The sequence below is a fragment of the Athene cunicularia genome (assembly GCF_003259725.1).
Source record: "Athene cunicularia isolate RWA chromosome 3 unlocalized genomic scaffold, athCun1 chr3_part1, whole genome shotgun sequence".
Classification (NCBI taxonomy): domain Eukaryota; kingdom Metazoa; phylum Chordata; class Aves; order Strigiformes; family Strigidae; genus Athene; species Athene cunicularia.
Genome location: NW_020799097.1, coordinates 49,577,214 through 49,591,513, shown reverse-complemented (window position 1 = coordinate 49,591,513; position 14,300 = coordinate 49,577,214). Strand labels below are relative to the sequence as shown.

Here is a 14,300-nt window from a genome sequence, read left to right as displayed (position 1 = left end):
GCAACATCGCCCGCGCCGTCGGGGTGCGTCCGCGGGGCCGGGCGGGCGGGCGAGCGAGGGGGGCTGCGAGGCTGCCCGGGGCGGGGGCCAGCCTGTGGCCCTGCCCGCACTGGTGCCGTGTTGGGGGAACCTGGGCTTTTTTCTTGAGGCTTCCAGTCACATAAGTTCTGTGTCAGAACGTAGCTGGGCTGTACGCGAGTGGGTGTGGGGTCCTCGGGAAGGCAGGCGGGTCCCACCTGCTTCGCCCTTCCCTGTGGCGTGACGGCCGGTGTCTCGCCCGTCTCCGCACCTCGGTCCTGCTTGGAGGGTGAGGAGAGGTGGCGTGTGTTAGGCCGGGCCTAGGTGTGGCTGGTGCTGTGACCTGTGACACTAACGTGCTCAGCGGGGCACGGTGTTTTGGGTAAGCGGATCTCCGGCATGCGAAGGTCAGTTCCCAGCCAGTAAGCCCCACCAGGTGTGTAAGGTGGTTTAGCAGAGGTTGGGAGTGTTTTTTGGCTGCCTGCTGCTGCCTGCTGTTGTGGCGTGGTCGGTGTAGCCAGTTCCTGGCATGGTTTGGGGCAAGTAGCTCCACCTGCAGAAAAAAGCTTTGCTTCTCGGTGCAAGTGGAAAAACTTGAGTTGTTCTTGCTGATGTAGCAATGGTTAAAGTAGCATTCTGGCTCGCAGGTTGTTGTATAGCACTAATGAGGAACATGGCCAGAGCTCAGTCGCGTGGCCCTTCTTGGAAAATTGGTGGTGTCTGAAGCAGTGTCAAGTGATGTATGTCATCTGTGGGGAGTCCTGTCACAGTGTTCGTGGCTTTAAAACTGATGGGAGTGTGTGGCAGCCAACTAAAGTCCTGAGTGTTGGCTGGAGTCTCTGGACCCCACAAGTGGGAAACCTTGACTGAAGCTGGGTCTTCTGTTTACATCCTCCAGACTCTTGATCGTCTTTTTTTTTCATTTTGTAGCGTTGGAGGTGGTTCATGACTAGTTTTGCATGTCTCATCCAGTTTATCTGTTTGTAATTAGTCCCTGGGATGATATGAGGATGGCAATAGCAGATCTGACCAAAGGACCTTTGTTCTCTGATGATGGCTAGAGAAGTGGGTGCCCTGGTCAGAGTACAAGCACAGAGCAAGTTTTTGGCAGTGTCCCCCCTGGATTGTGCTTCAGTTTTGGAATTTCTGAATTTAGAATTGCCATTGACAAGAAAAATCTGTTGCTCTTGAAGCCCAGGTAAACTGGTGCCACAGTGTCCTGCTGCCAGCCACTTCATAGCCTAGTTATCTGTCATGTGAAGAAGTATTTCTGGTTTTGTTTTGTTGTCTGCCTGTTTCCCCTCACCACCCCAGGGCTTGTATTGCAAAAGCACATGGGTGCTCATTTGATATTTGTCCTCACCAGGGCCATTGGTACTGTGTTTTAGTTTGCAAACCTGTGGTCTGTTTCTCCTAGGGAAGCTGTTTCACACCAGTGACTAGGTAATGTGGAAGTGAGAAATTGTGTATGTAATTCTCTTGGGTGTTTTCAGCATGTTGTTTTGGCTAGCATTAGGTTGCCAAACATATCCCAGTACCTAGAATATGTATGAATTCATTGCAGCTGCTGTGCTTATGTACTGGAAGCCTGGGAGGACTGGTCCACTGTGTGGTCTGGAAGAAACATCTGCATTAGTGTTTGGTTTTCCTTCTGTGTATGGATTAACTAGCCAAATAAATAAAGGAGGTGACCTCTTGCAACCTCAGTCAGTGATCACAAGTAATCAGATATTTGATGTTTTTATCTTCGCCATCCTACAATAGTTATAGTGCCATGTGAAAGAAGCAGCCAAGTTAAGTTTTGGACATCTCTGAAATGTAAAATCCTCCTCACTAGGCTAATTAAAGAATAAATTAGTCAAACATATTTAAGGGAAAGATAAAGGTTTACTTGATTAAGTTTTGGATTGAAAGTGCTTTTTTGCACTCTTAAGTCCAGCTAGTAAGGAGATTTCACAGTTAAAAGCTGTCATGAAGCAACCAGAGAGTTTCCTGCATAAACAACTTTCTTGCATATCTGTTTGTAAGTTAGTAGAAATGAAAATGGGTGAATATAGGAGTTACCGGATGTGGCAATATTCAACTTCTGCAGTTGAATCTCCAAGGAAAACTTCTTATTTAAAAAATAAACCTGTTTTAACAAAGAGAGGCGGAAGCTGAATCTCTCATAAAGCTCTAAGGAACATGTTTCTCATTAAAGAGATTATTTTCTCGTATGTCCCACGTCACTTATCAAAGAGGCTTTTGGCAGCTTTGGCAATTTTGAGAAGTGCTTAAGTCAATTTAGCAGCCAGAAACCAGGAGCTAGAGCACAGGAGTCAGCTGACTGGAGGTTATGGTTTTGTATCAGTGATTTGAGGGAGAAAATAAAGCTTTGAAGGAGAAAAACATTCTGAATTCTGATAGGGATACTTCGTGTTTATTCTGTAACTGCTTTCATAGTTGCTCTGCATTTTTTTTTTTATGAGCATGGTCCACAGAATAAGCTGCTGTAAGAGTTGTGCCAGTGCCTGCTTTGAGGATGGGGTGTGTTGGGTGGCTCGCTAAGATAGATGAGCTTAGTACCTATGGCTTGGGGGGACAAGAGCCCAGCCTGGTTGTAGGCTTGGTAGAGTGGCTGCAGGCACTGCTTTGCAGAGGACTGTGTTCCTGGTATTGCTGCAACCAGGGGGGAAGTTTGCTGCTGATAGAGTAGGTTGGTACAGTGTGTTTGGAGGTTTTCTCCTGTTTGTGTTTGTTTTGAGGCCAGTCCACTGGTTCATCTTCAAATATTCCTTCAGTCTAATGAGAATGACCCTGTCTGCCTCTCTGGCTGCAGATGCCTTGGGCTGGCTCCTGGGGCAGTGGCCCAGAAATGGATAACTATGAGCTACCTGGCAGAGAGGGCCTTGTGTCTCTGCCTTTTTTTTTTTTATTGGCAGTCATGTATTTTTGACTGCCTTGCATGCAGTCCTAGTAGGTCTTCAGAGGTCATGTGCTCATAGTATGATTTGGAAGATCAAAAGATTTTTATTGTTCTGTCAGTTCTGCTCTGCCTATTCTAGAAATATCGATGTGATGTGTTGTGATTGTTTAGCTGTGCTTGTTTAAAATAGGTTTCAGAATTTTCCCTTTGTATTTTTAACACTTGATTGGGTCTTTTTGTTGTTTCCTCTTTCTTCTAGAATTCTTCTGAGAGCCACAATTGTGCCAAAAGCATCTTGACCTCAGACAGGCTGCAGATAGTTGTGACCCTTTCGGAGTTCTTTAATGAAACCTGGGAGGCAGCCAATTGTGCAAGTATGTGACTTGTTCTGCAGCTTTCATGCTACTGCTATGACTTAGCCCCTAAAATTTGCACAGATCAGAATTGTATGTATGTGTTTAAATACAGTCAGTAGGTAACACACAAATCCTCAATTAGAGCCACTCCACTGAAGGATACAAGAGCTTTTTGTTATGTCAGGGATACTGCCAAAATCCGAGGGCACTAGTCTGTCAGAAAACTTAGTTGTTATATAAATATTTATTTTAGACTGTTCTTTCAAACTATAGTCTTGCTAGTTTTCTTTGGGTTCTGCAGACCTTGCTGGAGAATTTCCTTAGCTTCATTGCGGTTTCTTCTGTTTTTCTTCATCTTCCCATTTTAAAATAAAACTTAGATAAGAAACTTTTCCTTGTTAATGAAGTTGGTAACTCTGGGATGCTTACATGTTGAACAGTATCTGCCTCCACAGCCATGCTTTTGATTTCACTTGATTGGTGAAGGGTGTCCAAGTCTCTCTCTGTATCTCACTGACCCCATGCTGATGCTGCTGTGACACACTTACAGCTGAACTGTGGCTTTTTGCCGTTGCCCTGGTGTGGGAAGTGGGACCCTACACTAATAGGTGTACTACAGCACAGTGGGAGTAGCACCATGGAGTTGAGTGTTAAAGATGCTTGGTTTGCTGCAGAGCCCCTTGAGGGTCCAAAAGAGTTTGTTTTCATTTGTGAGGGATGGAAAGGCAGTACAGGAGGAGCTCTGTGGACTGTGCTTTCCTGCCGTGCTTAGCGTGTGACCTGTGTGCTGCCTGCCCAGCGTCCATCTGAATGCTCGCCCTCAACACTGACAGTGCTTTCTTCTTTCAGGAGATTTTTCTAGGATGTTGACTTGCCCTCACAGTGCTGTTGCTGAACATCTAAAGTCCCAAACCACTGTTGTTTTCCAGGGTCTGTCTGGTTAGAGCACCTGAAGTGGGGTGGAATGGATGGAAGCTATAACATGGTAGGGTTAAGCCTATGACTGGGAAGAAAGCCCCACATATCCCCTCAAAGCTGGTGAAATGGTCAGCTCTTTTCTTAAACAGTGATAACCTACATTCTGATTCTGCTGTTGTGTTCGTGGTCTATCTGTTTCCTACATGCTCTCTGTTTCATCTCCACTGCTAGTGCTTCTGCTTTCCCATAATGGCTGTTACTGTTGCTGGGCAAAGCCAGATTTGCAGGGTAGGAAATAAAAGTAATGTCTTGTTTTATCTTAAAGTCCAAAGGTAATTCAGACCCCTTCTTCAGAAAGCTCTTGATGATAGTCTTCATCTTTCACTTAATCAAGGCAAATTAATTCTGAAATATGTTCTCGATGAAGAGTTAGGTCAGCAGGTCTAAGACATCAATGGCAGGCAGATAAGGAAACCACAGTGTTGACTAGACCTGTCTTTTATAGTCGAGAGCTCTTTTTGCGGGAGTGGAGTGTCTGGGTGGCTTGTCGGCTATGGAAATATTAGAAATTACAATATCCTGATACTTTTCTTTCTCTTTGACAGATTGTTTAAAGAACAGCAGTGAGGGATTATCAAATTCTACTGTAGAGTTTCTGGATTTATTCAATAAATCTCTGACATGTTTTGAACATAACCTTCAGGTATTTATGCTGTGTGTTTAAGAGAAACACTAAATCCTCTAATTGCTAGCAAAATCTTATTTATGCTGAATAAACCGCAGATAGATATTAGGCAAATAAACTGCTGGTGAGTTTGTGAATTTTAGGCAGATAAAGCAATGATCTGTAAAATGCAGATATTTACAGATTGAGAGCCTAAAATTAATTCCAATTGATAGTCACCTTGACTTCATTTTGTATGTAATTGCAGTGATACTTCACATCAAAATTTCTGAATTCACAATAATTGATAATTACATAGTAAGAAACAGCATGTCTGCATGCTGCAGGTCTCTTTTTTTCTGCCTCTTTGGAGAACTGTTGTCTTTTGGCTTAACAATTCAATCTTTAAACACTCTTTTGATAATATAGACTAGTTCAGAAGAACCTGTACCTTAAATCATTGTAACAGTTGTTTTGACTAGTAAAATTATGGAGAGACACAGTTTGTCCATATTGAAAAGGCAATGAAATTCACATAGTGAAATAAATGTGGTAATTGTCCTCAAAGAAAGTGCCCTAAATAACCTAAGAAATTGCATGTATTCCATTTTAATCAGAAACTGACCAAGTTCTGGGTTCAATCAGTGGTAAAAATAGGAAATGTTGGGTATGAGACAATATCTGAGGAAACTGTTTGCCTTTTAAAATTATTATTAATGATTTATAGGAAATGTGCCTTTATAGGCCTTGGCCAGGAGCAGTGTGGACTGGCCTATTGATCCGTTCAAGTGTCTGAGCTAGAACTTAACCCCCGTGGTTGGTGGGTAGCTGATACAGCCATTACTGGGTTGGAATATAGAGAATTTAGAGATTGTACTTTTACTTTCAAGTGTGTTGTACTGCATTCAGGGGTGGTGAAGGCCACAAATGAAAATGATTACTTACTGTGGCAAAGTCTGTCCCTGTCAGTACAGCTCAGCAGTTACAAAGTTACTTGTTAGGTACAGGCAAATGAACACCAAAACACAGCATTAAGGAACTTGATCTCTGGCTCCAGAATAACAGTTAATTACTAGTAATTTTTTTTTCTCCTTCTGGCAACTTGTACTTTAAAAATAAGTGTTTGGGGATTTTTTTTTTTTTTTTAAAAATAGCTGCTAGTTCAGGAAGCAGTTTGAGGTACATAATCTGTGGAAAATTAATCCTGTCCTTAGTGAATTAGAGTTGGTCCCTTTTCCTTCTGCATTCTCATGTGAGTTGTGTGTCTGGGCCTTTACTCAATCTAGGATGCTAGAAATCTGGGTTTTGGCTCAAACTTGACTCTAGTTTTCAAGTTTTTTTTATAATGCCCTAAACCTCTATGTGAATGCTGTTTTATAACCCTAGGGACAAACCATCTATTTGTCACCAAATAACTACACAGAAGTATGTAAAAACTGCAACGAAACCTACAAAAAGTTGAATGACCTGTATAACAACTTGCAAAGGATGAACAGGCAAGGTGGTGAGTCTGGGCACTCCGCCCACTTGTGTATCGATGTGGAAGATGCAGTAAGTATTTATTAATACGCAACAGGGAAGTCTTTATTAATCTGAGCTATTTGCACTTGCCTTGCTAGGGATTGCCTTTTCCCTTTGTGTGGGGCAGTACAAGTGGCAGTGCCTTTGGCAGGCTGATGTCCCGTGGCGGGAAGTTAGCTTGGTGGGGCTGTCCTCTCCTCAGTCAGTGCAGCAGGAGCGTGACTGAAGCTCCCGGTCACCTGAGTGCATTCCAGTTTGAGTAGCTGCACTTTAATTTCTTGTTCTTGTGAAGGGGATGGATTTTTAAAAAAAAACCCCACCAACTCTTAATCTTCTGGCTTTTAATGTGAAGCTTTACTGCTATTGTTCTAGCCAGTGTAATAATTGATTCCTTATTACAGCAGATGTTTCTAGGAGTCCTCAGCACTGGCGACATGTTTGGAAAAAGCTTTGTTATATTGTGGGTTTTTAAGTGGTTGGGCAAAAGGAGTGCTGTTGAAAGTATGGGATTAGCCCTGTCCCCACAGGCTGTCAGTGAGTTCTCTGGGAAATAGGCATGTGGCAATGTCTACAGTGTATCTGAGTATGTTTTTGAAACTTGTGAAAATTTTGATGTGAAATCTTGGCTCTGTTTAAATTGTCTGTTTGTATATTTCCAGGGATTTGCTGGCTTTTGGGGGGGAGATCTGTTAAAGTGTTGTTTTCTGAGGTCATGTTTGAACACTTGAATGTCTTGAGGCCTGAGTGTGCCATGCTGCACAGCAGAAATGGATGTGCTCACTTTCACGGCTTGCTTATGTTTCTCTTTTAGATGAACATCACTCGGAAGCTTTGGAGCAGGACTTTCAACTGCTCAGTTCCCTGCAGCGATACAGTCCCGGTGATTGCAGTTTCATCCTTTATTCTCTTCCTACCTATTGTTTTTTATCTTAGTAGCTTCCTTCACTCAAAGCAAAAGAAACGGATACTCATTTTGCGTAAGTGGTGGTGCTGGCATTTCACTGTTAGAGTTGGGTGGTGCCAGGGACTCGCTTGGCTCTTGTGGGAGAAGGGGCCCAGCCAGATCTGCCTGCAGCTGTGCTGACGGCGCTAATAGCGACTATTAGTCTGCTGCTGTCCCCTCAAGAAGGGTAGTAAAGAGCTTCAGCCATATCTTTTCATTAAAGTTTCTGGACGTGAACAGAAAGCTGTTTGCAAGTCTGTGTCGGATAAATAGAGGGAGTGGAGAGACTAGTTTTGTGGAATTCTTTGTGTTTAATTTTCATATAATTTTTCCCTTTCTAGCCAAGCGCATCCAGTCAAATGCCAGTCTTGTGAACATCCAAGAAAAATACAGCTGAGCTACAAAACAAAACCTGAGAACTGCTGCTGGTATACAGTGGGTACAATTGTGTTGGAATGAGGCCGGCACAAAAGAGGAGTTAATTATGGTTTAGTGTAATGATACAGAGAAACACAAGTTAAAATGCTGTCTGACTTCTAAGCAAGGATATTAACAAACATGACAAGGCAGGGCTGTGTGACACTGTATGGACTCTGGTTTTGAAAAATCTGTGGTGTGTTTTTTTTTTTTTTATAATCTCGAGCTAAAGATGGTGTTTTTCTGTTTCTAAGCTTTTGTACTTTTCATCAATAGAATAACTGCGCTTTTCTTGCATGGTATTTTTTCATATTTATCGTATTTGTTTCACAGAAACCTGAGATTCTGAATCTTTGAGGTGGTTTTCATAGACAAAACTTGAAATAATATTAGATGTTCCTTCTTGAAATGTTGTGTTTAATTCCACATAATACTTGGTGTTGCCATACTTGAGATGGACAGGAAACCTTTAAAAAAGAAAAAGTTCTCATCTTTCCTATGCTACTCCAAAGTCAGGATATCTGTTGGAAAAAAAAAAAAAAGAATAAAGCAAAGGGCATGAAATATTCAGAGAAAGTGCTAATATATAATGTCCAAAGCCAGCAACAAATGCAACAGAACTGCCAGTACTAGACTTGAACAGTAATCATTGATGACTGCAGTATTCAGTTCTCAGAAACAGGCAACGTATTTAGTCATTTGCACACTTTAACCACTAAAGTAATTGCTTTTCAAATGTTACATTTTCAGAGGCTTATTTTAGAAGTCTGCTTGGGTAACTGGATGCTTCACTGTTTGTCTACTGTGTTATTTCCTTTCTGTTTTAATTATAAAGATGGCTGTTTTTTTGTTTTTTGTGGATAAGTGGGGTAAAGTCAAGTCACTGGAGGTGCTGAATTTCCTTTTCTAGAGCTTGCTATGGCTTAATATGCAGGAACTTTGTTGGGGAAAAGTTACCTTTACCAGATTATGTGTTTTACTGGTAAATGAACCAGAGGGTTCTCTAACTTAAGAACTGTCCTGAAGGACAGTGAAGATACTGTGTTTGGAATTGATGACTTTCAAGAAATAGTATTAAAAAATTGGGCCTGTAAAATAGATTAATAGAAACAAATTCAATCTTACAGGATTCCAAAGCTGATGGAGAAGTTAATACAATAACTGTGCGATTGGATAGCGCTACTGTCAGGTTGTTGGCACAATTCAACGGCTGCAGCGGTACCGGCAGTTCAGTTTGGTTATGCTAGTCCTGATTAGGGAGAGTGGTGGGGTTGAAATGATTTATAGCTGTACTTGAGGTTAATGAATGCCAGAGTCTTTGCTCTCATTTTAAAATTTCTTTTCTAACCTTGAGTTGAAAATGAATGGTCATTACAGCTGAAAAATGAAATTCCTCTTGCAGTTTGTGTGTCTGATGTCTGTCAAAAAACTCCATGAAGCAGTTTTATGTATTCGACTTGCTTTGGAGCCTACAATGTTAAATTTTCCCTTTGCACTAAGGCTCAAATAAATATATCACAGTGTCACAAAACAGTCTTAAAGCTCTTCAAGTCATTGGTTTTTCTTGTTTGTTTTTTTTTTTTGTGGATATTTTTGAGTTAGGACATACTGTTGGTTCTAAAGTCAAGGTGACAGTATGTTTAATAGTAAGTAAAATATGTTAGCGGTTGGTCCCACCCATATGATTGCCTTTTTGTATTTTATCAGTAAGAAGTATTTATCTCCCTCTGTTAAACATGTGAATTACTAGGTCAACAGTTTGTTCTAGATAGTTTACAACAATAACATGAAACTCTGTTTTTCTTGCTTATTACATAAAGTTAACTTTTTTGCGGCTGGGAAAGGCGTGCTGCCTTTAAAAAAAAAAAAGATTATTTTTTTATATCTATTATTCTTAAACTTCAACTTTCTGGGACTTATTCAGCTGCCTGCTCTAATAGCATTACATTGATTTGGGACATCATATGATTGAGAGCTGTTCAAAGCAATCTTTCATTTGTGCAGATAAAGCCAGTTTGTATGTGCAGCATTTCAGAATGACAGCTTTTATACTGTAAGCAGTGGCTTTTTGAGCACATTCATGTTAAGTAGGTCTGAAAGTCATTACTTTTGGATATGGTGGTTAAGCACTTTAAAAAAATTAAAAAAAAAAAAATCAGCTTTTCTTATTTTCCTGGCTGCTAAGCCAAACGGAAATACTCATGTGACTTTTGTTGGGTTTTATTTTAAAGCAGCAGTAAAAGTTTACACTTGAGATTTTTAATATTGCATCTACTATTTTCTCCTTTTTTTTCCCCACCAAAATTTGTACTACTAACTTTCTTTACACAGTGTTATATTTTTGGTAGGATATTTCATATATAAATTGATTGAATTCTCTTTATACTCTATTTCCTAGAGGAATGTGGAAGCACATAGACTGTGTTGAAGGAGAACTAGAATTCTTTTTGCTGCTAGTCTTTCATTTTGGTTTATTTTTTGCCTTTTTGGTATTATATGTACTAAATAGGATGAACTTTGAAATACTAGTTGTTTGTATCTTTTTGTGCAAATAAAGATTTCTTACTGTGGGGGAGCACTTTGATTCATGTTTATACTTCCTAGGAAACCTCTAAACACAGAAAGTCAGCTCTAATAAAGATTGTCAATAAACAAGGAACAGTGTGGTTACTTAATTGCTTCATTTGTAGTAGTTTTATACTCCTGCTGTTCTGGTTTTATGTTCAGAAGCACCTGCTTATTATTCCTCATTATGCCATTTGCAGGAAAACAGCATTGGAAGGATGCTTCCAGAGCAGTGCTGTACTGAATTACAGAACAAATGAACTGCAACTGCTGAGAGAAGGTGGAGTTTCAGCTCACTCAGAGCCTACTGAAGTATAGGCAGAGGCTCCTGTTTAGTTGCAATGGAGTTTCCTGGATGGGGGTGTGTGAGTAAGGCTAGTGGGGAATAACTTGCGGTCTTTGTGGGGAGGCTTTTAGTTGCCTGCACTGGCCACTCTTTCAGCTTCAGCAGGCACTGTGTTGGATTGCTGTTGAGCTGGATGATTTCTTCAAAAATGGCAGTGCGGTGCCTCACCATGGGGAGAGCTGGGTGTCTGACCTGATGTTAGTAGCCTTGTACACTAGTGGTTGGATGTGGATATCTCAATGGTGAGTTTAAATCTCAGGGCATCACTTGCAAGGGGCTTCCAGGAAGGCTGAGAGAGTTGTAATGCCAGTGTGTGAGGTGCGGCTTCAGCTGGGAAACTGGCAATGGTTCTGCTTGCCTGATTGTGCTGGAGAGGGACTTGAATGGGAGTAAGCACAGGAGAAAGGCAAGTGAGGGGAGCAGGGGATTTACCCAGTGAGTGGAGCAGAGGCTCATCAGAGAGTAATTGAGGGTGGAAATGGGGGTCTGTAAGCACACTGGGAACAAAGTGTTTTGGAGGGAGAGGCTGATGAAGTTCACAGGTGATTGAAAGGCTGTGAGTAAAGAGGGTACAAATGGGGCCTTGATTGCAGCTGAACTGGGAAGGGGAGGCTCTGGCTCCTTGGTGGAGGTGAAGTTGGGGACTGGTAGCAGGGAGACAGAGCAGCTGAGCCCAGATCCCCTTCTGTTGTGTGATGGGACTCATGTGGGCTGACTGTGCAGGTTGGGAATGAGAGCAGGTAGTGGGGTGGCAACAGGGACTTGCTTCTGAGTTACATAAAAGTAACAGTTTTCTTCTGGGAGGACACCTGAATTGGGTGGTGCTGTGGGTGGTGTTGAAGTAATCCTGGGTCAAAGGCTCTTTACAAAACTCCTGTTCCAAGCTGAGTGAGGACTCCCGTTTACCACTAAACAGGGTACTTTTTCTTTAAAACAAACCAAAAATAGTAGGGGTTTTTGTGCAATGGCTACTTTTTTTTCCATCTTTATTAAATGCCTGCTACAATCACAAAATGGCTTCAGTTTCTTAATGTTTTGTTTCTGGTGCTTACTGTCCAGTTAATCAAGTACCATCAAATCTTCTTGCAGTTCTGCTAATTTATATGTTATTTTTCATGCCCTGAATGTAGAGTTTCTCTGGAATGAGAAGCTGTGTGATCAGCAAAGTCACTGCACTCCTAATCAGAATGTATGGGTAACTTACCAATTTTTGTTCATTTTTTTTTTTTTTAATTTTCCTTCTGGGACTGGTGTAAGCATTTTTAGCTTGATCTTGATGCCCTTTCTATATTTTTTCTAGTGTAAAAAGTTATACATTGGAAGAGTGGAGCCAGTAAATTCTGCAGCTGGGAACTCGCTTCCCCTCACATTGTGATCAGTGTCTCTTGCTACCTGTGCAACTAGTAGCCTTGTGTTTTGCTGAGAGTTGAAATGTGGTTGCTGTCTTCGAGACCCTGGTTTAATCTAAGGCAAAGATAAAATGTAAAGGATGAAAACAGGAGGTGATGTGGTTAATGACCAGAGTTGGTTGTGTGATAAGCTTTTCCAAGTGCAGGTGTTCAATACAGAGATACCAGCATCTCTGCTGGCCATAAAACCCTCCTGGGTTTCTGCAATGATTTGTGCCTGGGATTGGGTGTGAGTTTAGGGAGCTGTCAGACCAGTGTCTTCTGCTATGGCACACAGCTTCAGCTCTTCGCATCTTCTCTGCTTGAAAGATGGTGCTGGTCCAAACTGGTTGTCCCCAGTATCTGCTCTGGGGCCAGAGGAGCTGCTTGGGGCGCTTTTGACTTGTGGTGGCTAACATGAGCATGTGGGAGCACTCATGAACACACGCTCTTCTCCAGAGGCACAGTGGGTGAAGATGGACCTTCATACCTTGCATAGATTAGAGGTGAGGGAAGAGGGAGGTTTTTGTTTTGCAGGGAGATTTTTGTTCCTTTCAGCCTTATACACAGAAGAAAAAGCTGCATTTTCCCCCCCCCAAATAAAACAAGTTAGCCACCCCTGTTGCCTGCTGAATCCTTGCTTCGATGTGGTGTATGGTGTGCAGGATGAGAGCTTGCTTACTGCAGGTGTCATCAGTGGACATGGACAAGTTGCTGAAGGGAGGCCATTTGACATGGGGGAGCACTTTGCTATTTCACCTAAGCTTTAATTGTGTTTCTTCTATCACTCCTACTTTGAGAATTTTGGAGGTCATCTAGTCTAAGTCCCTGCTCAAGCAGGGCCACCTCCAAAGTTGGATCAAGTCACTCCTACTCCTTTGAGCTGTGGCAGGGATAGTGCCAGGGAACTAGTGCTATGGGGAAGGAATATGGGAATACTCTACAGGATAGTAATAGTATAGCTTTGAAAGGAGCCTGCTGCTTGAAGTGTGAACTGGGTTTGGGCTTTTTTGCTTCTGTGCATCTTACTTGCAAACGGGACTAGGCAGAATAGGGCCAACTGGGTGGCAGGATGGCAGGGACACTATCGCAATGTTTTGCGGTGTCAGAGACACAATGTGTCAAGTAAACTGCTAATTCTTTTTTAAAAATAATGTGTTAAATAGGTTAAATAGTGAAATTAATTCTGAAATCTTCCCCTTGTCCCATCTGAGGTGAAAAAGTTGGAAAGATCTTTCAAGTATTTAATAAAAGAAAGATACTCGCTAGTAGCTTGGTTGAAGTTTTAACTTTTAATACTGAAAATTCCCCTCCGGTGCCAACACAGCAAGTATCATGGATTGCTGCAATTAAACCAGTGCCTTAAGTTATTCATAATACTCTTTCTGGGCAGCATTCCCACCTGCTTAATCTGTGCTGTACAAGTGTTTATTAGAACTGACTGTTGAAAAACGCCAAGCTAAATTGGACACTAAAAAAAAAATAAATCAATATGATGCACTAAACTGGTTTAATATGTCTTTCCTCTTCAATAATCCTACATGTTACTCATTTATTTGCTGTAATGAACATGCCATTCAACCGAAACAAGATTAGCTGCTTAAACCGCAGCATTAAGCACGGAGCAACTTTAATGCTGCTTTATGTTTCATTGTAATGCTCAGCACTTACAGTGGTGTCTCTTTCTCTCCTCTGCAATAAAGAGTTTGTGTGAGGATCACAAAGGGCTCCAGAGTGGTGTTTTGTTAAAGCATTCGAAGCAGTAAATTTGAGTCGGGTTTGCAATGCGGCACCTCCTTCATCCAAACCTAAGTGGAACCAAACTGGTGAGCAGGATTAATGCATGAATTTATATTCCCTGCAGGATTTTTCCGGGGTTAACCATGAAGTAAATGGCTTATGTCAAACTGATCTAGGTTAAGACAGAGAGAACAGCCACTGGCAATCAGAATATTCCTTTGGAGTTAAATCAAAATTTTTTTCCAAGCATTTGAAACAGTAGCAGCTTACTGTGCTGCAAGAGAAACAGACTGCAAGGAGCAGGTGTTTTGGTTTTGCAAGGAAGAGTCCTAAGATAGATGTGGCAAAGACTGAAGATTTTTCAAAGGAGTCTCTAGGAGGAGGCAGGAAAATGAGTGATGCAGGTATTTTATACCTGTCTGGTATTGTATAATGTATAATAGAAAGTCTGTTCTATTGTATAATACTGAACAGGTCTGAAAAGTTTAAGCTCTTCAGTCTCCAGGTAAAACTGTGTGT

The 14,300-nt window shown here is 41.6% G+C and overlaps 1 protein-coding gene across 1 annotated transcript; it reads left to right on the top strand.

The window, feature by feature from the left end:
* Positions 1–2: 2 nt before the first annotated feature.
* OSTM1 (osteoclastogenesis associated transmembrane protein 1) lies at positions 3–10,397 on the top strand (the record flags this gene model as incomplete). Its single annotated transcript, XM_026844168.1, has 6 exons — positions 3–23; positions 3,183–3,297; positions 4,803–4,900; positions 6,248–6,412; positions 7,194–7,359; positions 7,667–10,397. Coding segments are annotated over 6 exons (621 nt in total), but the record flags the coding sequence as incomplete, so codon positions are not given.
* Between the last annotated feature and the right edge of the window lie 3,903 nt (positions 10,398–14,300).